Genomic DNA, 23,942 nt, shown 5'->3' with positions numbered 1-23,942 from the left:
CTGTCGTTGTCTGTATCAATGTGAACAATGTGGTTTATCTGCCTCAGAGTTTAGATGTCGCTACTGCAAGCAGTTACCGATCATCTCCATGATTTGCCAAAGACTGCCTGGTTACAAGGATGTGTGATAAATGTTGTAAATGTGTGAATGAAAACTAATAATAGCTTTTTCATTAAAAGTGCGATTCCTCATCAAGCTGGGTCACCTCATTAACAAATGTGGGTCACGTGACAAAATTCCCCACAATTTGGCCCACTGTGCTACTTGCATGCTGATGATGTATTGTGTGCTTGAATGTTTCCAAAGTCTCATAGTCAGCGAAAGCAATGCTGAAAAGACACTGATAAATGAAAGGGAGCAGCCGGGACATCCCGGCATGCATCTTGCCAACCTAGTTAGCCACCAATAAGAGGGAACATGTTGAAACTCTACACTAATGGAACAAAGGCGTCCCTGATGTCCTGTTGATAGGGTAGAACAGCAGTCCTCAACAGCATTCTTCTTTTATTTGTTTGCAGCAAATAATTGAACATGACCGTTGAAAGAAAAATATACAGACCATCTTTAAATGATTTTGAACAAAGGAAACACAGAGGCCTAGAGTTTTGTTTATCAACGAATGAAGAAATCATCCTTATGTTCAACCAGGAAAGGGACAGGAGGGCCCGACAAGCTATTGTTTTAGCAAAAGCCCTAAAAGCAAAACAGCCCGGGGAAAGTCTCATTAGTCAGACTTCCGAAGGTCTAGTTGTGGTCGGGCCAAAACGGCTATTAGGTGGGACAAGCCCTTTTAAATACTTCTTATAGTACTTATGAAACGCATTTGGTTCGCTTTCAGATCAAACTTGAAATGACAAAGGAACAGAAAGGAAAAACACAAGCCACCAATAAACATATGCCAGACAACTCATGTGACATTTAAATATAAGTGACATTTAAATATAAGCTTCAAAAGGCCCAAAAAAACAGATCCCATTTTGAATTAAATAACGTCTGCATGATAGGCCAACACTTAATACAAAATAACGTTAATCATTATAAACTTTTTTTTGCAATAACTAAGAATAATTGTTCGTTTAAATTGAGTTAGAACCCCCAAAAAAAGAAACATTCTTCCTTGGCCACCAAATTACACAGAACAATAACTTTGGACAGGAACATTTTTCATTTCTTTAGCTGAAACAACATAAAAAACGTGTGCAAACTCAATAACCCACAATGCATCTGCCGCCTCCGACGACCCAAACTGCGCACTGACAGGCTTCCAAACGTGGACGTCGCCGTGCCGCCCATCTGAGCAGGGCGCTGGGATTCCTTCGCTTCGACGGTAGAAGAGACAGGAATACGAGAAGTGTTGACCCATCCGGTCAAAGGGGGGGGGGGGGGGGGGGGGGGGGAGCATGTAACCTGAAAATAGTTGCCCCTACGGTGGTCTCTGGCCTTCTATGCACCGCCTCAACACAGGAACCTGCAGGGACGACGAGTAGCTGAGGTGTGGTCAGTTTGTTGAAGGGGCTTTGGGGCCCCCCATTGCCCCCCCCCATCGTAGGATGGGGGGGGGGAATAGGGGGGGGAATAGGGGGGGGGGGGGGGGGTTGGGCGGTGCGTAGTGCCGAGTTGTGATAGGACATCACCCGAGGTTTCGTTCAGCTCAAGGGGTAAGGGGGGGTGGGGGAGGAGTTAACATTGAAAAAATATGAAGAATATTTAGGTGCTTTTCCCCATCGATGTGAGCGCGCACACCTGCCAACACACACACACACACACACACACACGCACGCACGCATGCACACACACACTAAGGGAGTGCGTCGTGTCCTCCCTCCATTCCACAGAATGTCCCTGAGGAGGCGTTTAGCTCGGCCGACATTGCACTTGTCCCTCAGAGTTCTCCTCGTCGTCCGAGTCCTCGGGCCCGCCGCCCCTCATGATGCGGTACCCCATGTTCAGCAGCATCACGTCCAGGGGGTCCGCGTTCATACGGCGCTGGTTGGCCTGGGCGGCGCCCTCCATGTCCTCCACGACGCGGCCGTTCTCCACCTCCACCTGCAGGGGGGACGGAGCGGACGCAAGGGGGTGAACGGTAGGCCGGGAGAGAGCAGCATCGACGGGACGAAAGGGAGAGAACCGCGTGAATCTCATGAAGGGAGAGAACAGCTGGAATCGCATGAAGGGGGAGAACAGCTGGAATTGCATGAAGGGGGAGAACAGCTGGAATCGCATGAAGGGGGAGAACAGCTGGAATCGCATGAAGGGGGAGAACAGCTGGAATCGCATGAAGGGAGAGAACAGCTGGAATCGCATGAAGGGGGAGAACAGCTGGAACAGTGAGACAGGAGAGAACAGCTTGAACCGCATAAAAGGAGAGACCAGCTTGAACGGTAAGCCAGGAGAGAACAGCTTGACTAAATCATATTGTTTTTAGGGTAGAGGTAGAGACTTTCAACTTCCAATTACATTCGTTTTTTTTTTTTCACATGATTAACATTTTTTTAGCTGTAACTTCCGTTGCTGTTAACGATTACAAGCGAAAACACAATTTAATAGTTAATATGTTGTATTCCTTGGAATACCGGGAATCCTTCTATTTAAATGAATGTGACTAAATAAATTAATAAATCTATCTATCTATCTATCTTGTGGATTTAAGACTTAAAAGATTAAGTCCGATTGTATAATAAAAGAAAGAACAAAAGTGATATAAAGGCTGGTTTGCGTTCACCTCTGGTCTTGGGTTCCATAACCGGACCACGGGGTCGATGCCACTGGTGGCCAGGAAGCAGTAGCTGGGATGGGGCTGCAGGCAGTTGACTATGGACTCGTCCCCTTGCAGTATCCGCACCAGGTTAGTCGTCTCTTTTTCCCAGATGAATAAGGAGCCATCGTCAGAGCCACTCACAATGTATTGGCCCTTACTGTGAAGACAAGGGAAGACATGCACAGCGTGGTCAGCTCAGGAGGTTGCTTCAGGGTACCAACCAACACATTGTAAAAGACAAGTTCCCCACAGAAACAGCCATGACATTTTTCCTAACCCTTCTCTGGCAACCTCCTGTTGCAACCCGTTATTGCCTCACTGGTGCTGCTTTGAAAGGTCAATGGAAATGTCTCAACACTTTGGCATTTGCTTTGAGCCCCGCAAAGTGCCTGTTTAAATCCTAATGCTTAATGGGAGAACTGCCTTAAGCAGAGAGCAACAACTCTCTTCATGGGAAGACAACAGCCCCGTCTGCATACAGTGATTTGGACACTAGTCCCTTGTGTGCACGTGTGGGTATAACTGTCTCCTGACAGACGGATCTGGAGGGTAGTCTCACAAACCTCCCGAAGAAGTTGGCCTCTTTGATGTCGGTGGTGGTGTTGCAGTGGCCGCAGTAGCGGTGCTTGTAGTCGAAGCTGCGCTCCCTCAACACGACCTCGTCCTCCGGGATGGACTCTTTACGCGGGGTGGAGTGGAAACGGATTGAACTGTTTGCCTTCTTGTCCTCACCTGGGACCGAGAAACACAGCCGGGGTTGATTAACAGAGGAAGCCACGGAAATATGTTCAAAGAGGAATGGGGTATTAAAAAAATAAAGAAAAAGATAAAACATTACTTATGAAGAATGGCCGGTTTCACTTTAATTGAACACATGAGGAACCTGAACGTCAATGTAACCGGTTCCACGTGAACCCGTTTCCCACCCGACTCGGCCTTGATGAAGAGCGCCGCCTTGATGTCCCTCTCCAGGGCGTCGCAGGCACTGCTGCGGGCCTGCTCGGGGAACTTCCCCTTGAAGTCGCCCAGGCACTCCAGCGCCTCCGCCACGTACTTGAGCTCAAACAGGCAGCGGGCGAGCCTGAAGTGAGCCTTCAGGTGGGCAGGGTTCAGTGTGAGGGCTTTCAGGCAGTCCCTGAGAGCGTCGTAGTGGTCCCCGTCCCTAGGGAACGCGCCACAGTGTTAGCCGGTCCCGATTCAGAAGGGACTCCGTCGACGACGTACAGAATACAGTGTGCGTGCGTGCGGCCGGACGCCTACCACTTGCGCTTCATGTAGGCGGCGGCCCGGTTCCCGTACAGCATGGCGTTGTCGCTGGCCTGGTGTATCCCCAGGCTGTACAGCTGGATGGCCTGGGTCCAGTGCTGCTGGGAGAAGGCATCGTTGGCCTGCTGCTTCACCCGCTCCAGGTGTGGGGGCAGCTCAACACACCTGGAGACCAAGCAGTTATTATTATTATTTTTTTTTTTTGTTTATTCATTATTATCTTGATCAAAAAGCAGGATTCCTATTCAGCAGAGTCATCGTCGTTATTACACACGACATAGCAATTTCATCACGGGGCAACCAAACTGTGGAAGTGTTGAGTGTGCAGCACTCAGTCAAACCAGAGTCAAACCAGAGTCAAACCAGAGTCAAACCAGAGTCAAACCAGAGTCAAACCAGTCAACCCAGAGTCAAACTAGAGTCAAACTAGAGTCAAACCATAGTCCAGCTAGAGTCAAGCTTGAGTCAAACTAGAGTCAAACTAGAGTCAAACCAGAGTCAAACCAGAGTCAAACCAGAGTCAAACTAGAGTCAAACCAGAGTCCAACCATAGTCCAGCTAGAGTCAAGCTTGAGTCAAACCAGAGTCAAACCAGAGTCAAACCAGAGTCAAACCAGAGTCAAACCAGAGTCAAACTAGAGTCAAACCAGAGTCAAACTATAGTCGGATGCTGTGAATCAGCAGCAGAGAGCCTGCAGAACAATATCTGTCTAGTATCAAAGTGGTCTTTCGAAAACAGATCGTCTGTGAGGCCGATAGCACTGCCGGCTAGTCTGGCAGACAGTGAGTGTAACTACAATACATTGAAACCAGAGAATCTTTACCTAGAAAAGATGTTGCCTTGAGCTAAACGTAAGTGGTTGGCAGGCAGGTGGACACCATTCATTATTCCATTGGCTGTCTTCGGAACATCTGTTAGGATATCAGAGTTACAAACACATCCATATATACAGAGATATTATCAACATACACACGCAATGGCTTTCTTATCGTGTGTCATACCTGTTGATGATTGGCACTTTTGAGGAAGAAGGTACGTGTATGGCCTTTGTTTGAACGTCAAATCAAATAAATACACCTAGAACGACATATCAGATAGAAAAAAAAAACACGTTAGAAAGTAGCAGTGATCTCTGAACTGTACTGCGTCCATCGTGTAAACGAACGATACCTGTTCCCCGCCCATGTTGACCAGCAACTCAGTGCCATCTGGACTGAAGGTCACGTAAGTGGCTACCAGGACTCTGAGGCGATTGTTATAGTCTGGGAGTTTCACTGGTATGTGTCCTGAAGTCAAAGGGGACACAAGCGAGGAGCGTTTAACGCCAAACCAATTTGAATGCAGAAATGCATCCATTTTTTCCATGAAAGAAAGTCAATATCACAATGACACACCTGCAACGTAATATTGTCCAGCTCCTTCAGGGATGGGCTTTTGCCTGTCGCAGAAAGTGTGCACCGCAGCCGATGTATTCTGACTTACGGACTTTCTGTGTGACGTCATAAGAAACCCGATAGAAAACATGTCATCCATATATATTGTTGTTCAGTGCTAGTTTAGGTTCATTGTCTGAGTTAGTGAACATAAACATTATGAACTTACATGAAATGTGAATAATACTGTATTCATTGTATTATAATGAATATGTCATTATTAAATCAACAAAATCAAGCACTTTCCATTCAGTAATGTGTGAGGCCACACTAATCCCTTATCGATATCTCCTTAGACACTAATCAGCGCGGACCTGTGGTTGTGGATCATCCGGATGTCATACAGCCGTACGAAGGGACCGTTGGCGCCCACCGCCATGTAGTTGTTGTCTCGGGGGTTCACAGCCAGACACTTAGCCTCCACCAGCTGACCACAGAACTCCGTCAGGTCAATCAGCACCTCGGACCGCTTACTGCTCTCCCTCAGGTCGTACTGCCTGGAGGCACAACGAGTAGCAATAGAGGAGGCCATCTTGTGCAGAGTTTACAGATATATAATAATAATACAAATATATATTATTATAATCTCTCTCTCTCTCTCTCTCTCTCTCTCTCTCTCTCTCTCTCTCTCTCTCTCTCTCTCTCTCTCTCTCTCTCTATATATATATAAGAAAAACCAAAACACCCCTTGAACCCAGGTTCCACCACTGATGATGCCTCTAAGTGCAGCAATAGACGTACATTAAACAAATATATTATAATAATATATAGTATTAATATATATAGTTTATATAATATAAGAATAATATATGGTATATAGACATATAATAATAATCATAATAATAAATAGCAATAGAATAATAATATAGAATATATATATATATATATTATATATATAGATAATATATAACGTCTGCAGAGTTCCTATGCGTGATTAAAAGCAGGTGAGCTCCTGTGAGACGCGTGCTCGTCGGGACCTGATGATGCCGTCCTCCGCCGCGCTCCAGAAGGTGTTGGGCCACATGGGCGCCGTGGCGATGCGCTTCACCCGGTTGGTGTGGTCCGAGAACATGTGGATGGTTTCCTTGACGGAGATGTCGTGAACGTGCACCTTGGTGTCGGCGGCGCCAGTCACCAGTATCCGGTCTCCTGAGTGGGGGAGGAACTGCCCCGCGCACGCACACGCACACACACACACACACACACACACACACACACACACACACACACACACACACACACACCACATGATACAAACCAACTCGTTGCTATTATGTTGGAATTTTGCAATATTTGTGTGACATCTAGTGCATGCCAGTCAACGTCACTCGAGCGCCACCACACCTTCACCGAGAAGATGTTGGCTGCATGTCCTGTGTGCATAGTTGTTAACTTTTTGTGTTTGAAGGGTTCCCAGATGATGGCATGTTGGTCATCTGAGCCTGAAGCTAACAGGCTGGAAGAAAGAGAAATACCAGGATGGACATTCATAGCTTGGACATAAAGGGACCTTCAAAGCTTGGACACACACACATATACATATATATATATATATATATATATATATATATATATATATATATATATATATATATATATATATATATATATATATATATATATATATATATATATGTGTGTGTGTAGGTTGTGTATGTTAAGTATGTGTATGGTATGTATGTGTGTGAATGTGTATGTTATGCGTGTATTTGTGTACGTGTCCCGCCCTGTGTTGTTGACTTTTATTGCCATACCGGCAGAACCGATTTACCTCGGGACAAATAGAGGTCTTGAATGAATATAGACTATTGTGGTTCTAGCATACATATACTAGCATACGTTATACAGTATACATATACTAGAACCTCGATGACCACATATTTGCGATTGCTTCCAAGTCATCTTTTAAAAATGTTCATACTAATTGAAATTACAAAAGTAGTAAAACATTCAAATGGATAGATTGGGGTTGACTTACTCTCCTTTTTCGTTCCATTCTAGGCAATTCACACACCCAGTGTGGCCCTGTTAATACAATCAACAACAAGTATTATAAAATTGATAGACACACACGCATACGCACGCACACACGCACACACACGCGCACACACAAACAACCACACGCAAGCAGAACAGTAGGGCTTGGCACCTGAAGCTCCGACTCCAGACCCAGCCTCTTGATGAAGGGGTCAGTCACATGGTAGTTTCTTTGAAAGCCCAACGCTCTCTTGTCCTGATGGCACGAATCAGAGCATCTCTTTACCAAACACGTCATTTGTTTTCTTCAACTTTGAGCAAATGAGTTAGACGACTGACATGGTCTGTTGCTTTAGTATAAAGACATGCGAAAATTATACGTTTTTCCTGAATGCAGATTGTATATATTAGGAATTGCAGTTCTCTTTCAAGATCATTCGATTCTCATCGGTGGATTGATTCAAGGTACTTCTGCCATTATGAGACTGCCCTTGCCTTATTTATTGCAATTTCAACATGTGCTTGTGCACACTAGAATATTTCACGATTAGCATAATATACAAACAAATCAGGAAAATCAGGATGTGTGTATTGATTGACTCACCCTGATCTGTCTGCCCAGTAGGTCTTTAGTGATATTGACAGCAGACATGGCCTCTCCAAAATAATATTTAGACTATGGTCTGATGGTTCCAGGACTCAGACCTCTGACGGCAGGAACACTAAATCCCTCGAGAGCATAGTCTTCATTGAGATGGACGATAATCAATTATTAAGGGAACAGAAGCGATACTACTGATACGTGGTTCCAAAAAGTGTAAAGATGAATCCACTAAAGGCCAAGTATAACAACCATAATAAAGGACATTCAGACATTTCAGCATATTACTTACATGTATATATGAGCCCAGTTTAAATCGTACATACATTGAAACAAAACCGAGTAAATTATAACGTGTATCTTACTTTATAAAGTATATTAAACCATGATGGTAACATGAGCTAGTGAACAGACTTTGCTCTGTTGTTTACTAAACGCAGACATAATAGTGGACTTGTTCCGCTAACTTTAACGGGATCCACGAGAAAAGTCGAGCATCTACAACTGAGTTTCAGTTAGTGAATCGATTAAAAAAAGACCCCAAATGTAAACACATCAGTATCAGGTGTTGTGCTAGAAAGGCTAGCCACCCATCTGCCAGGCCTTTAAAGTACTGGGATCTACCAGAGAACGCATCAGAGTTAGCATACTAGCTTAGGCTGAGAGATGATCCTGAACTATAGCGTTATACCGGTCTACCGCAACGAGAGTTCTTGTCTGTAAATTCCCAAGCATTGTACACCAGCTAACAGGCGCCCTGCCAACCGGAGCGAGAAGACCGAGATCCTGACAAGCAGTACAACAGTGACAAGGAGAGTTAATAAAGCGTTTTCACAAAAATCTGGACAAGGCAAAATCTGAAACATGTAACGGAAACAGATTTACTTGATTCGAAAGTTCCTCCTTCTCTCGCACCCATGGTGTAACTGAAAGTCCCGCCCCTCTCTCGCCAATAACGCTCATTTGCAGAATCTCGTTCCAGGCGTTCTGTCTTTAGAGGTAAACGCCTGGAACGAGCAGCTGAGTACGAGCTTAACAACACAGACACTGCCGATAGGATTCCTACATTACAGGCTACGTACAAAAACACAGCACTCGCCTGGGTCCACAATGAATGTTGTCAAGTCAATCCCATTGAATATGATGGATTTATCACAAGCAGCATGTGTTCAGACGTCTGTCGTTACCCAGAGTTATACTGAACCTCCCACAGAATATGGACTAACGTGGAAGGAGTAACGCGTTGGTTTTGATTATCGGTTACGAATATAGCGTATGTAAGTGTTTTTCTGGATTCCTACACTAACCATCTTATTCCGTTCCTACCTGCTGTATCTCGCGACTGCATGAATGTTAATGTTACCTAAAATGTATTTAATTAAATCAAAAGTAATAATTAAAATTCGAATATCGATGGACCAGATGTAAACTGATTTCTAAACTTACATTTGCACCCTGTTTAAATTAATTTGTTTCTGTTAATCGTTGTGTGAGGGGCCCTTCCTGCTGAATGGATTTTTGTTTGAGGCATCGCGGATAGAACATAAACATAGGGCTGCAGCCTCGATCAACTGCCTTTGGTACTGTAGTCCTTGTTCTAAGACATCCATGGTTGTAGTCCTACTCTGACAGATATTGACAAAAGTCCTTTATTTTGAAAAGGTCGAAGTTAGCGTGCACTGTGGACGGAACTTTGAATTTGGGATCTATCACTGGGTACACTTGTTTTGTTGATATAGACTCTAGAGTTATAGCAAATTACCGTATAGTCGTCCAATGACACAGGAAATACAAACATGTATATATATTTTATCTAAAACATATAATCCTGGACTATTACTAGAACCAATGTTTGTTTTTAATTATTTGACACGCAAATAAAAAAAATATTTTAAAAAACAAGTCATTACACTAATGGCCATTTAACGGGGATCGCCGAGCTGCGAAACAAGCGCTCGTTTGGTCAGAATAGCACGCATGCGCTGAATAGCTGTTGGTTACTAGCCCATCTGGACGGACATCTCGCCAACATCACAGCTCTTTTCGACATTTTATTAAAACCCTGGTCATCTATGTATATGTTCTAAAAGGTATAGTACATTTCTTATGTAGAAATAGTTTATTGTTTCAATTGAAGTTAACTCGAATTGGTAACGAAATGTTAAAGTTAACTTGAGGAGCCAACCGTAACGTTAAGTCACTTAACGTTGGGAACACTTGTTTTGTGTTTTCTTTTGTAACGTGTCTAGCTGTTAAGTTAGTTTTCCTACCAGTGTTGATAAGTTCTTTAACTGCATGTATTAAGTCAAGGTTTTAGCTTTGTTTAGGTAGGCAATTGAAAACGGATGTGATATGAAACGTAACTTATGTGAACTAGTAGTAGCTAGCTATACCTGGTAAATGGCCATCAATAAGAAGGATTAGGTGAACTAGTTTTCTAAACCTGGTAATTGATCACTAAAAAATAGGCGAACCAGCTAGCTATACCTGGTTACTGGTCATCAATTAGAACGATTAGTCGGTATGGTTATCAATAAGACAAGCATTCATGGTCCATTGTGTGGGGTCTGGAAAAACATTGATAGTTGTCTTATTCAGTATCATGATAAGTTCAATAAGTTGAAGAAATCTTCCCTGAATGAGGCCAGTGCCGATTATTTTACGATTATCATGAGTCAGGATAGTTTTAGGATGAGACCTTAAAGGTTAAGTCTATAGCAAGGAGCAGGTTGACTAGAAGATCCCTGCCTCTTGTAACCAAACATTATCAACAACCTGCACTGACTTGCTCAAACTGGTTGGGAAATGTTGGAGAATTCGATTATTATTATTATTATTATTATCCTTATGTTCTCTAAACAACTGAGGATTTGCAAAAATATCAAGGTATTCTAATCTAACAAATAAAGGGAATTGCAAACGTATACATGGATCAGGATGCGTTGGGGCCGGGTGGATGGTGCAGTGTTTACAGGGCTTAATATTACATAAATACATGTTGGTCAGGTTCCCCGACATGGAGTGGCAGACACCAGCTGTGTCGGAGAAGTTCCAGAGTCGATTTGGCCGTCTTCCCGGAACGGCAGACAGTGCGGACACTGGCGGTGGAGCCTTGACATCTGACCGCACAGAAGGTGACGCCTTTTCTTCCTCGCTCCCTGCACTATGTGTTACGTCATGGGGGTTTACAGTGTCCTTCCTGTGGATGATGCTCCTTTTACACTTGACTGCTTGCATATATGCTTTGGAATAGAAGCACGGTGGTCTGAGCGTTATGGAGTCATCGATTTCAACTTGATATAGTTTATCTTTAATGCATTGTACGTCTACTTGAATGGAGGACGTTTCTCATAAGGGCTCTCCATATATTTAATTTCCTGTAAAAATCTAGTGTTTAAAAACTCAGAAAAGTACGAACTGTAAAGATCAGTGTTAAACTGACTGAGAAACGAGGAGAGGTTTCAGCCACTTTAAACGTCTAATTATGGAGTCCCTGGAATCTTTGTTGGCAGATGTTTTTGCAGAAATTATGCTTTTTTCTGTCCTGTGATTGAGTACGGGTTCGTCCCTTCTTCTGCGTGTTGTTCTCCCCGACTATTTATGGAGTGAAGAGATGTGTTCAAGATCATTTGATGCCCAGAAGATTTGAAGCAGCAGATTATATTCCCGGCCTCAAGGCTTGGCTACAGTGTGTTGGTGCTGGATCTAATTAGGAGGTAGGAGGCAACGTGAGGTGGCCACATGGAAAATCAGGAGGGCTGGTTGACCCTGAGTGGAAATCCTCTGCATGCGATGGAGCTTGGCAATCATCAAATAATGACACTGGCAGCGTGAGAGGTAATAGTTCCTGACAAACCTGTATGAGATCCAACCTGCTTTCATATTTAATTAAAATGCAGGCGAACATATAGTTTGAGTCAGTTCGGTAGCCTGAGGTAATAGCTAGCTAAGACTATCAAGCTAATGTAGGATTAACTATCCAGATTGTATAGGATTGCTGCGCTTCTTTAGTTAGTGGTGGGGGGAGAGTTTGAAAGATTAATGCTTCCAAAGGGTTTTCGCTCTCCGTCAGAGTTAGTTTAGACTTGTTCCAGCCAGCTATGAATCAGTGGAGCCTGGAGGCACCTTACTCATCTCGATCAGATCATAACAGCTTGTGTACGGCTGCCAAAAATACCGTGCCAGTTATAACCTATGGAGTTCTGTTGATTCTCGGAAAGTTTTCAACCATACAAGTGGCGGCTGTTGTTTTGGTTCAACCTGACGAACAGCAGTGCACCTCCTCGGTTCAGCCGTTGTTTTTGGCCGTACACACGTGTGATGTGTGACACAGTGGGTGGAGGCAAGGTGCTTAAATAAGCGTCTCCCACTGATCACCCCTGTAACTTGAGAGGCGGGCTATAAATACCACTAACCTTTCCCGTGTGCCTGTTTGCTCCACTCTGGGTACAGATGGGGTTCAGTCAAACCACCGGACAATACGTCTTTGGGCACAGGGCCGGCCTACCGCTCCGCTGTCGGGTCTTTGGTCCCTAGTAAATTCTTCGCCTTGTAAAGAAATGCAGAAGGGGGACATTTGGTCGGGGTTGAAGCGCTTGGATGTTTGGCTTGGCTCAGCTGTGAAGACATGCCCCAGCTAACGAGTTTGTTGTGGTGGAATGAATGCAGAGTGACACTCAGGTTTGTTGCTGTTCTCTTCAAACAACGTTAATGTCACATGGTTTTGTTTTGTCGACTGTCAAGATGTGCAGTGGATGTTTTCTGCTCTTGCCTCTAGCCAAGGTCCTGTCAATCTTTGAGAAAGCGTGACTATAAGTGTGTGTCTGTTAATATGAGGGTGCGTGCTTGTCCATCCTTGTTTGTTGTCAAGAAATCGGGTAACCTTTTTTTCAATGTCTCAAGAAGTCGTTTAATTGCCAGCATCAAAACATCGCCCTGTTGTGATGCAGAGTGACGTAGAGTCTATTTTTGTCGTTGTTGCTCAGATGGTTATATTTCGGTATGCTTAAATACAGGAAAATGTGTGACAGAGTATCGTCTTGCTTAACTAATAGCAGTTAATTTCCCCTCTGTACTTCTGACAAAGTATATACACTATTGTATAACGGCATGAAACCTCATATAGCAATGGCCACAGTTAGGGTCAACTCAATCCATGAACGCAGCATGCCACTCTGACAGTTAAATTGCACTGCCCAAGGGAGAGAGCTGTATACCAAATAATTGCCTATTTACCATGGTATATATAAACATCACACAAGTCTGTTCCCGTAATGCTTTTAAGATTGATATCTTTCCAAGTATTAATATTTATTTAATTTACATAAGTGTATTCCGTTAACACACCACCAAGTAAACATGTTTTTGAAGGTATTGCTCAATTCTATTTTGGGTCTTTCCTGCTATGGTTCAGTCACATGATGTTAACCAATAATAGCCTCTTAATAGCAACTCTTAATCAAAAGCAAGGTTACCCTGAATACAAGGTTACTATATTACAATATTACACCTCTGCCTTACGTAACATGCAACATCTGGATCTCACAGCAAAGGATCTCAACTCCCAGGTCGTTTTTTTTAACCGCCGATTTGTTTTACTACGTCGCCGCAGATTTCTGCAGGGTCGGCAGCGGCGCCTCCTTCCAGCCCATCCGCAGTCAGATTCCCATCCCCACCGCGCATGTCATGCCCTCCACGGCCTCCGAGCCCCACCTCCGCGCCCTGGAGGAGCCCCAGGCCAGCGCTGAGCTCCACAGGACCTCCTCGGCCTCCAGGACCTCCAGCAGCTCCAGCTCCAACTCCAAGTCCTCCTCGCTCTCCAAGTCCGCCTCCTCGCCCAACTTGGACGCTCAGGGCGCCGGCGGCGGGGGGGCGGTGGGGGACCCCGCGGGGCCCAAGCCCGACTGCCTGAGCAGGTTCCGCAGCCTCGTCAACGGACTGGACCACTCGCTCTTCCCCTCGGGGGAGCACACCCGCTTCGACGAGAGCCAGAGGTTCGACACCCCCTCGGTGGAGCCCACGCTCAACCAGACGGCCCTGACGGGCGGGATGTGTCCCGACGGGAGGCTCAGGGTGCAGTCCCAGGGCCGCGGGACGGAGGCCTACAAAGGCAGCCTGGAGAACTCTTACAAAGCGCTCCCGGAGGCCCGGTCCGAGGCCTGCAGGGCCGGCCAGGCCGGGGCGGCTGGCCCTGCAGGCCTTTACCCCGGCTCCCTTGGCCCTCTGCAGGCACAGGCTCTGCAGAGGGAGCACGCGGCGGCGGCGGCGGCGGCCAACGCCTACGAAGCGCAGAGCCTTCAGGACGCGTGCAGCGCCCTGTCCAGCTGCCACCAGCAGCAGCAGCACAAGCAGCAGCTGGAGAGCCTGCGACTGCAGGTGGAACAAATGCAGGTGAGCGCACGAAGACTAGGGCTTTGACTTTTGCCCAAAAATCATATTCGAAGTTTGTTTGTTTATTAAAATTAATATTTGAATATATTTGAATATTTATTAATAATATTTTGACCATTAAATGCCTTTAGTAAGACATGCATTGGGCTTCGCAAGGTTTGTTTATCGCGTTGCTATGGTTACCGGTCTTGCGTGTTCCAACGGTTTATTCGGATTCTAATAAATCCCTGTCTAATCAATACTTCATTCACTGCCTCTTCCGTGGTCATTACTTAATTATGCATAGACTGCGTCGGGTTCTCCGACGTCTCTCCCTCTTGGCCTGCCCATAACAAGTTTGAATATTAAGGGCTGCCTAATATTCCTTCGAATTTTGATTTATTTTTTGATATTTTAATTATATTCGAATAACAAAGTTCGGAGTCAAAGCCCTAACGAAGGCACAGCGAAAATGCATTGGGGAAAATAATCACTAGGTTTTCTCTAACCAAAAGCACGTCTTCTGCTTGCGTCCATAGTTAATGTCCTCTGGGTTGGGCATCAATGTCCCGTACCCTTCGTTGTACTCCGCTCCCCTGCACCCTGAGGCCGCGAAGTGGGAGACTCTGGTCAAAGCCAACGAGGGGCTGCTGAAGGAGAAGGAGATCCTGATCGAGAGGTGAGAGCGTCACGCGGTTCACGCGGTCGACGGCGTGATCCAAAATGTCCGCCGGCGTGCTGCGTGGTTCTTAACAAACCCTGTGACCCGTCTGGGCTGCAGGCAGAAGCAGCACATGGTCCAGCTGGAGCAGCGCCTTCGGGACAGCGAGCTGCAGGTCCACGGGGCCCTCCTGGGCCGAGGGGCCCCCTACGCCGACGTGTGCATGCTCCGGCTGCAGGTGGGTGGCGTGCGTCTCGCCGGGAGGGACGGGGACGGGGAGGGGGGGGTGTGACGGCGTGACGGGGTCCTAACGAGCCGACTGTGCTTCCCCCGCTCCCAGGAGGCCCAGCGGGAGAACGCCTTCCTCCGGGCTCAGTTTGCCGAGCGGGCCGAGTGCGCCGCCATGGAGCAGGCGGAGGCGGAGCGCCGCCTGGGCGGCGTGGAGGCGGAGACGCGGCACCTGACGGACGCGTTGAGGGAGAGCGGCGAGAGGCACGGCGAGGAGCTGAGGAAGCAGGAGGAGAGGGTGAGCGTCGCAGATTTATTGGTTCGGATCGGTCGGGGGGGGAAGAACCCGGATCCTCTTTGGACGGGTTTGGACGTTCATAACCTCGTCGTCATTGACCCCCGTTCTTTCCTACGCGCGTGCGAATCCCTTTTTTTGCAGATCCGCAGTCGAGACAAGCACATCAACAACCTGAAGAAGAAGTGCCAGAAGGAGGCGGAGCAGAACCGAGAGAAGCAGCAGCGCATCGAGACCCTGGAGCGCTACCTCGCGGACCTGCCCACCATGGAGGACTACCAGAGCCAGAACAAACAGGTGAGGAGGCCGTCCACTCACCACCAGAGCCTGCACTCACCCTGAACGGACGCAGCCCGTTGCGCTGCTTCACCACACTGCCGCCGGACTGGGACTTCAGCAGACGGTGTCGTCAATCCTTCGGCGTGACCGGTTACGGTCGCATAAACAAGCCGTCAAACAATGACGGCCATTGTGTGACTCTTAAGGACAATGAAACCACTATGCCTCATGGGATTCAGCGGGGAACTGAGCGTGCCGTCACTGGTATCAAGCACTGCGCTCTGCGGGGAGCACTGTGTGCACTCGGACAACACTGGGGTTATAGCGCACTGCGGCGGGAACAGGTGCGTCCCGGAGACTGACTGGGTTCATGGTGTTGGGTCCCCAGCTGCTGCAGACGGAGGAGAAGGCGGCCCAGCTGCAGGCCCGGCTCCGGGAGCTGGGGGTGAGCCTGGAGGAGGCCCGGTCCCACGCCCGGGAGAAGGAGGCGCTGCTGGAGGACCAGCGGCGCAAGGAGAGGGAGCTTCTGACCACCGTCACCAGGTACGCTCCCCTCACCCGCCCACGGACGGACGGACTCCCTCCGGGGGGTCCAGGACGCTCTAGGTCAGTGCACGGGGTGGATCTGACCCCGTCTGTCCCCTGTGTGCGGTTCAGTCTGCAGGAGCGGGTGCAGGAGGGACTGGAGGACGGGGCCCGACTGCCTTCCCTGGACGCCGAGACGCTGCGGGCGGAGAACGGCGTCCTGAGGGACGAGCAGCAGAGACTCAAGAAGGTGGTTGTTCCGCTCTCATCTGGATCCCTTTTTAACGTTGTTTGTTCTCTCGGCCCGAGCCGTGCTCCAACACGAGTTTTTTTCTGGAGTGTCTCGGTGGTTTGGAACAGCTAACAATTACCGTGATAAACGATTAGATCGTTTCAGTCCAACCTCTTGTAAATGGAAGGAACCGACCGCTCGTGATGGATGCGTCAGTGTCCTGGTTTTATTACGCTTGCCGGAAAAGCGTTTTATTTTTGTCAACGATGTATAGATTTTGTCTTCTTTATATCACTAGCTATCCCCGTAGGTATAACTTCTTAATATCTTACTTTCTCTCTTTGAGGGGAAAACGGGACGTGGTTGACAATCAACTGGAGCTAACGTGATTTAGTTTTTGGGTGCGTTTAACATTATGAGAAACGGAATCACTGCCCAAGTGTCGTAACATCCTCTCTCTGCAGGTCATAGAGAAGCAACACCGGATGATGGAACAGCTCGGATCACAGCTTCGGGTACTGACTACTCAGCGAGTGTTGCTTGGCGTTGTCACCATCGCACGGTCCAGTCTGGATAGTTTTGTTCATTTCGTGCGTGCTTGTGTTGGTGCGTTTTCATAAAGGCTTTAGAGGAGCAGGTGTCTCAAGAGGACGGTGGCTCCCAGGCGCTCCGAGAGGAGGTGTTCTCCAAGGAACGGAGCCTGCTAGAGCTCCGCACCGCCATGAAGGAGGTGAGCTGCGAGCTCGAACCCCCCCGCTCGGTTCAAGAGAACCCTTTCGGTTCGCCGCGGTCTCCCCGCCACCACACATCGGAACTAAAAAGAAAGCAGCGAACGCGTTCCCATTAACCCCGTCGACATCCTCTTCCCCGGCTCTCCAGCTCTGCGTCCAGAACCAGGACCTGATGGAGCAGAACCTCACCCTGCAGGAGAGGGTGGCGGACGGCGAGTGGAAGCACCGGGCCTCGTCCGGCCCGCAGCCCGCGGCGGCCCGCCTCACGCAGCGCCTGCACGGCGAGATGTCCTCGTGCCTGTGCGACCTGCGCTCGCTGTGCAACGTGCTGACCCAGCGCTCCCAGGGCCAGGACCCCAACCTCTCGCTCCTGCTGGGCATCGCGGGTAAGCAGCGCTGGTCGGGTCGGGACAGGCGTCGCCGCCCAGACCTTTTTATGAAGTGTTTTGGTGATATTGTGTCGCTTATGTCACTGCAAGCTAATGGGTGGAGGGTCCAGGGCCACGGGTAGGTCGTGGTCACGGCGTGGACACGGTTTGGGAAGCCCCTGGTCAGGTCTTATGTTCTGTGTTAAGACTCTGACACGGAGACAGTCGGGGAAGCCCTGGTCTAGACGTTGTGACTAGGGGTGTAAACGGTTACACAACCCCTTTTTGTTTTTTTTTCGTGTACACGATTAACCGTTTTTTTTTATTAATTAGTGATTTTTGTATTTTTTTCTTTTAAAGTGGACCGCAGTCGCGCTATAGCGGGATTATTGGTTTTTTCAACACGGCGGAAGCGGGGGCAGAATGATCGTGGAAAGAAAAGTTGCTTGACCGGTTGCCATGGTTATCCCCGTGTGGTTAATTTGCAGTCGCGTTGTTAATTAGGATGTTGTCATCTCACTGTTACATTAAACTGTAATCATAAAAGGCGGTTATATGCTATAGACCCTAGAGTATCTGTGGTATAAATGCTGGGACGAATTTCGAATTATAAATATGTAAACGTAATGTTGAAAGTATGGACCGTCGTGAATCCCATTGAAACAACGGCGCGTTTTCGTTTACTTATTTTTCCTAAACGGTTATGATTTACTCACCGGGTCCCACGTGTACCCGTGCACACCCCTAGCTGTGACGATGACTCTGTGGTGGTCCTGCTGCTCTGCTCCAGGCCCCCCCACGGCGGGAGAGCAGCTGGAGGACTGGCTGAGCCCGGAGGTGTTGCAGAAGAAGCTGGTCGAGGCCAAGCAGCTCCGCCGGGACGTGGAGGAACTACGCACCACCGTCTCCGATCGCTACGCCCAGGACATGGGCGAGAACTGCACCACCCAATGACCCCTCCTCCCTCCAGTGGGCCGTTATGAATGACCTCTGGACGCGGACCGGTACTCCTTTTTAACAGTGTTTTTTTTCTCGGCCCGAGCTGTGCTCCAACACATGTTTTTCTGGAGGGTCCCGGTGGTGTGGGGACTCGTCCCACAGCTCATCGTTTCGGTCCGACCTCTTGTTAATGGAAGGAGCCGACCGCTCGTGACGGATGCGTCAGTGTCCTGTGTGTTGTTCTTTCTGTTGGATGGTTTTATTACGCTTGCCGAAAAAGTGTTTTATTTTTGTCAAGGATGTATGGATTTTTGTCTTCTTATATCAGTAACTATCCCCGTAGATATAACTTATTAATATCTTACTTTCTCTCTTGGAGGGGAAAACAGGACGTGGTTGACAATCAACTGGAACTAACGTGATTTTTGTTTTTGAGTGCATTAAACTGCAATGGTTACATTTTATGCCATTATTGAAGATGGCGGACGGTGTAGTATTACAGGTAGCTGGGAGTTTTCAAGAAAGAACATTTTAGCAGAGGTATTTTCTCCTTGAATTAAGTGTGTGTTCTTCCAAGTAAGGCCGTGTTTTGAGCGAATCCATCCAAAGCACGCCACTGCTTGTGATGTTTGTAAATTCAATTAATTTAGACTTTAAAGCGCAATTGGCCGTTAACTCTTTAATCTCCCACCTTTTTGGTGTATCAGCAAACATAATAATCTGTACATTCCCAGACTGTGATTGTAACAAATACTCCAGGGCTATCCCGAGGCCTGAAGGGGCCTGTTCACTGTTCTTTGTAGAAACATGAACTGTGTAAGAGCAGCTACATCCTGTGATTCTAGGTAGACTCAGCCCTATCTAGAGGATGTCACTCAGCGTTTACGTTTCAATTGGTTTATATAGGATAGCGACCCTTTGTATAGGCAGGATAAACACTACACTTGGATTTAGTCTTTTTTTGTTGTGTGTTGTTGCTTATTATTCTGGTAATTGGTTATAATTCAATATACTTGATATCAAGCACAGGATCTATTGAGGAATCATAACAGTGTTGGCTAGCTAACATTTGTTTTATTTGTTTTGCAGTCTGCTACCACATGCCTTACCATTTCTAATGTTTGTCAAATGGAAGAGATGTTTATATTTTCATATGGTTGCCCTTGATTCAAAACTTAGAAATAAAGACTTTATTAAAAACTATTCTGGTAGGAAAAACATAATTCCAGCTTGCTTGTAGTTTTGACCACCATGGACTTAAACATAGTTTTTGTCAGTGACGGTTCATTTTGCAATCTTTAGCTTTGCTGAATTGGAGGGATCAGTACTTTGGGAAGAGGCTTTCTGAGGTCTCAACAGCAGAGTAGCACTTGGCGTAAGCCCACAACATGCAAGTGTCAGGGTTTCATCACTGTAGCAGCGCCGTGGGAACACACTGAAGACGTCATATTCAGGAACACCTTTCCCTCTGCAACACAGGAAACGAGGAAAGCCTTTCTGTTTACACCTGGCGGTCTTCGCTTCATTATTGCATGCGTTCATTATTTCAGTACAAATAACCGATAACGATAAGACTAAAGATAAGCGTCCTCTGCTTCGATATGGTCAGCCTCACCTGTGTTTCTCCAGGTACCTGCGCAGGTGTCCTATGGTTTCTGAGATGTGCATTTTCAGAATGTAACTGCGGTTGCCGTCTTCAGACTTGACCCGCAGTGTAGCCACATCGTCATCAGCAGACGGGTGACTACCGGAGCCACGTATCTCCAGCCTGAGTGAGAGAGTTTGTTGTTGTTTATGCTAATATGTGGTGGACAAGGCCCTTCTCTTCTAGAACAAGACGAGCTTGATAAAGGGATGAGTACCTCTCATTCATAGCCCTCAGTGCTGGAGTGTCTATGAAGGTTACCGGACTGTTCTGGCCGCTGGATGAACCCTTTTTAAAAAGCATTGATCACATGATAAAATGAGGTAAAAGACTTGATTAGAAGAAAAGGCATAGTTTCCAGAGCTTTACCGACAATGACGCCTAATGCTAACTGTAAACATCTACATGCGCAACATTCGACGACATGATAGTAGAAGGAACATGAGCAGCACGCTGATGCAACTGTTTACATTGCTTCAATTACTTCCTGGCTCTAGGTCACCCGACAAACGTCAACGCTTATTTACAAAAGCCCACTAATGCACCCTCAGTGTGTGATTAAAACTAAGTGTGTATAGTGGTGAGAACATAATACAATAGCTGTGAACCTGGGAACCATTTCAAGTCTCTTATCAGACCGCCTTTTAGCCTCACCTGCAGTGTAGCCTCGACAGAGCTCCTGATATCAATCACCTTACCACCCTTTATTACCACCTTCGGCAATCTGTTCAGAAACTGGTCCTTGGTCAACTTTCTGCCTGTAAATCAAGTCGAGTCAGCCCTTTTGACAATTCGGAATATTTATCCAGTTCAGAATGTTTCTGCAGGTTGTGAAGTGTGCTGAGCTCTGAACGCACCAGGGACAGCGGATATAGTGTTTCTCACTGCACCAACAGCTAGGCCTTTTCCAGAGAAGAGTGGCCTGTCGATGAACTCCTCGTGTCGGTTGTCGTGGACCTGGGAAAACGAGGTTAAACAATTGGAATTAGATCTCGCAACCAACAAAGGAACCTCTTTTGAACGTCCGGCTCTAGATGCATACACACTTGGAAAGGCACTCCTTCAGGGAATCTCTCCTGCAGCTCAGAGGGGAAATATCCATCCATCAGATCTTGCAGGCACCGCTGTGAAGCCGGGAGCAATATCGAAGTAATAAAGAAAGAAACAATCGATTTCCGTCTTATCTATTTTAGAATATAATTGCCTGGGGTTGCTAATGAGGTTACCTGAGTGCTGGCTTCCCGGTGCGAGCGGAAAGGGCCCTCGAACATCAGGATGCCGTTGCTGTACAGCCGCAGCTGAATGGGTTCCCTTGTAGCCAGCTGAGCTCCCATGGCCGTGGGCTGAACAAAGGACTCCCCTTCCCCGGCCAGGAGGTTTAGCTGCCTGACGTTCTGCAAGAGCAGGTCAAAGTCCACCTGGAAGCCGGCGACTGCAGAGGTGTCTGGAAGAGAGAACGGTCCGATAGCTAATGGCCATTAACTAAATATCTATATCTATAATGTCTATATATATCTATATATATATTTCTATATATATACACATATTCACATATATATACAGCGATATAGATATATCTATATAGATGTAGATATATATCTATAGATATATATATATAGGGAAATATTGCTTTTACAACTCTTAAATCTTAAATTCAGCACATTTAAAGCTTCAACATATTATTGTATTGAACCGGTTGAACCACCTGGGTGCCAAAGGGTTCTCTCCGTGCCCTGTGACTGTTCCTGCTCCGCTTCCTCCAGCCCCAGCCGGAGTGTTTCCTCGCCCTCCTCTCCGTCTCCCACCCACATCAGACCGTAGTCGATGAGGAAGTTCTGCCCAGAACAGAAGTGCTCTTATTGGTTGACGTTGTTATGGTTCCAGTGGTGTTGAGACTATGGGTTCCTTGTTTTGTACTTCTCCGATCGTCGATGGAAGTACCTCCATTTCAGTCACTTGAGTGTGGAGCCGGCGACAGGTCTTCATAAGATCCTCTTGGTCAGCCACAACTTTCATTGGCTCTAATTTCAGATATTAATTCAGAGATTAGGCCAAATTGAGTTAGTTCTTTTGGCACCTTGCAAACTTAACCATGCTCATAAGCTTTTTACTGCCATCAGTAGAATCCTCCATAGATAATTACCTGTGAGGTTTAATTTTCTCTCCAGAATTGTGATTTTTTTCTCCTTTGGATGATAAAGAATTAAAGGGAAACGGTTGAGAAAGTGTATTAAGCAATGATAAAAGGCACTTGGATCAGGCAATGGTTTATTAAGTTTTATGGTGCAAAAGCAATGAAAAATAAATCGATTTTTTTATTGAATTGATTTAATCAGTTCAGACATGTCTCTTGGTGGATCAGGTAAGGGCTCACCTTGTTCTCCAGCTCCTTTGCTTGGCTCTTGACCGTCGCTTCAAGCTGAGTCAATCTCTGCATCATGGAGGACAGGAGCTCAAGGTCACTGGGCGGACCTTCTGGTGGACAACATCGGACTTCTACATTATGATGTGTTCATTTGGTGATTAATGTCACGTAGCTCTGTTTTAAGTATTTTTATATATATATATATATATATATATATATATATATATATATATATATATATATATATATATATATATATATCCCTTGGGGAATAATATTGCAATACAATGACTATGAACTATGAATACCTTTTTTTCGCCTTTTTCATTTGAATCAATTAGGCCTTGTTGTACAATTACCAAATTAAACTACTTGTTTAGTTTAGAATCAGACATACAGAAAAACACGATGTACAGACTGTTATACATGTAAGCCTACCTGGGAACAGCTGTCCCCTATATGCATCGCTGCCCAGCGCCCTGTCGAACAAAGATAGCCAGCTTCAAATATAGATTACATTACAGACATTATTGATCTCTTCTTGGCAGGCAGGCTCATAGTTATTATTGATCTCTCTATGGTCTGCAGCCATACAGAACCAGCCGTAGCCTGAACCTTAAAAAACCTTAACCTTATAAAGCTCACCCGCTGGGTCCCGGTAAAGCAACGCGCTTTTGTTTCTTCAACATGGATAAAGGCGAGGTCATTCTGCTTATAAATGAAGGGCTTCACTATAGTTGGTTTTTTGAATGAACAAGCGCCTTCCTTCACAGACTGAAAAATCGCAGCCGTGTTGAAGCAAAATGTAAATATGACCTAGTAGACACAGTCAGGGCTTGTTGACGCGCTGGGACCAGAAAGAAGGGTTTGTTTGAAATCGGTTGCCTTTAGTAACCAATTGGCTACAGGCCATTGGGGAAACTTTAATTCCTGCATTGTTCCACTGCGTGTCGTTGTTTGTGTTTGTAGGTCCGGCCGGGTATCTTTAATTATTTATTTAACTTGTTTCCCCTACTCAAATAATGACGAAAGCCTATCACGTTTTTTGGACTGTATTTATTTAGTACTGAACTTTGCTGGTCGGGATGGGGCTGCTTTTGAGTGACACTGTCTGACACAGACAATGTATCGGTGGCTCCTCGCGTCCTCATCTCACTGCGATGGGATGCTCCAAATTACCGTTACTGGCGAAAGAGAGGGCGGGACCTTCAGATACATGGGTTCAACTGCGAGAGAGAGGGCGGGACCTTCAGATACATGGGTTCAGCT

General features: G+C 46.5%; 3 protein-coding genes across 12 annotated transcripts; 1 reads left to right on the top strand and 2 right to left on the bottom strand.

Moving 5' to 3' along the window:
* Nucleotides 1-486: 486 nt before the first annotated feature.
* wdtc1 (WD and tetratricopeptide repeats 1) lies at nt 487-9,639 on the bottom strand. Of its 5 annotated transcripts, none has more exons than XM_030359519.1 (16): nt 9,483-9,639; nt 8,040-8,179; nt 7,608-7,691; nt 7,437-7,483; nt 6,803-6,914; nt 6,436-6,623; nt 5,773-5,955; nt 5,420-5,514; nt 5,196-5,311; nt 5,027-5,102; nt 4,849-4,936; nt 4,019-4,189; nt 3,685-3,920; nt 3,322-3,490; nt 2,723-2,915; nt 487-2,046 (listed from the first exon to the last, which is right to left on the bottom strand). In XM_030359519.1, exons 2-16 carry the CDS (start codon nt 8,085-8,087, stop codon nt 1,855-1,857), a joined length of 1,998 nt encoding a protein of 665 aa, XP_030215379.1. In that variant the 5' UTR covers nt 8,088-8,179; nt 9,483-9,639; the 3' UTR covers nt 487-1,854. The 5 variants fall into 5 exon arrangements, with proteins under 5 accessions (XP_030215379.1, XP_030215381.1, XP_030215378.1 ...); XM_030359521.1 differs by lacking the exon at nt 9,483-9,639 and adding an exon at nt 8,922-9,099; XM_030359518.1 differs by lacking the exon at nt 9,483-9,639 and adding an exon at nt 8,329-8,906.
* cep85 (centrosomal protein 85) lies at nt 9,183-19,866 on the top strand. Of its 3 annotated transcripts, none has more exons than XM_030359513.1 (13): nt 9,183-9,313; nt 11,043-11,170; nt 13,648-14,426; nt 14,945-15,084; nt 15,187-15,304; nt 15,407-15,592; nt 15,734-15,886; nt 16,257-16,411; nt 16,526-16,643; nt 17,090-17,140; nt 17,248-17,355; nt 17,505-17,742; nt 18,515-19,866. In XM_030359513.1, coding segments are annotated over exons 1-13 (2,340 nt in total). In that variant the 5' UTR covers nt 9,183-9,311; the 3' UTR covers nt 18,679-19,866. The 3 variants fall into 3 exon arrangements, with proteins under 3 accessions (XP_030215373.1, XP_030215374.1, XP_030215375.1); XM_030359514.1 differs by lacking the exon at nt 9,183-9,313 and adding an exon at nt 9,819-10,126; XM_030359515.1 differs by lacking the exons at nt 9,183-9,313; nt 11,043-11,170 and adding an exon at nt 12,425-12,716.
* Nucleotides 19,328-23,550, bottom strand: ubxn11 (UBX domain protein 11). 4 transcript variants are annotated; one of them, XM_030359522.1, is made up of 13 exons: nt 23,319-23,550; nt 23,112-23,152; nt 22,683-22,804; nt 22,452-22,494; nt 22,250-22,329; nt 22,014-22,143; nt 21,535-21,752; nt 21,355-21,432; nt 21,166-21,265; nt 20,963-21,066; nt 20,526-20,596; nt 20,279-20,431; nt 19,328-20,131 (listed from the first exon to the last, which is right to left on the bottom strand). In XM_030359522.1, exons 1-13 carry the CDS (start codon nt 23,378-23,380, stop codon nt 19,948-19,950), a joined length of 1,386 nt encoding a protein of 461 aa, XP_030215382.1. In that variant the 5' UTR covers nt 23,381-23,550; the 3' UTR covers nt 19,328-19,947. The 4 variants fall into 4 exon arrangements, with proteins under 4 accessions (XP_030215382.1, XP_030215383.1, XP_030215384.1 ...); XM_030359523.1 differs by having other exon boundaries at nt 22,683-22,783; XM_030359524.1 differs by having other exon boundaries at nt 22,683-22,780.
* Nucleotides 23,551-23,942: the final 392 nt, after the last annotated feature.

This window comes from Gadus morhua, chromosome 6 (assembly GCF_902167405.1).
Source record: "Gadus morhua chromosome 6, gadMor3.0, whole genome shotgun sequence".
In the NCBI taxonomy this organism is placed as follows: Eukaryota; Metazoa; Chordata; class Actinopteri; order Gadiformes; family Gadidae; genus Gadus; species Gadus morhua.
The sequence above is the reverse complement of the archived record's forward strand: the minus strand, read 5'-3'. Positions and strand labels throughout refer to the sequence as shown.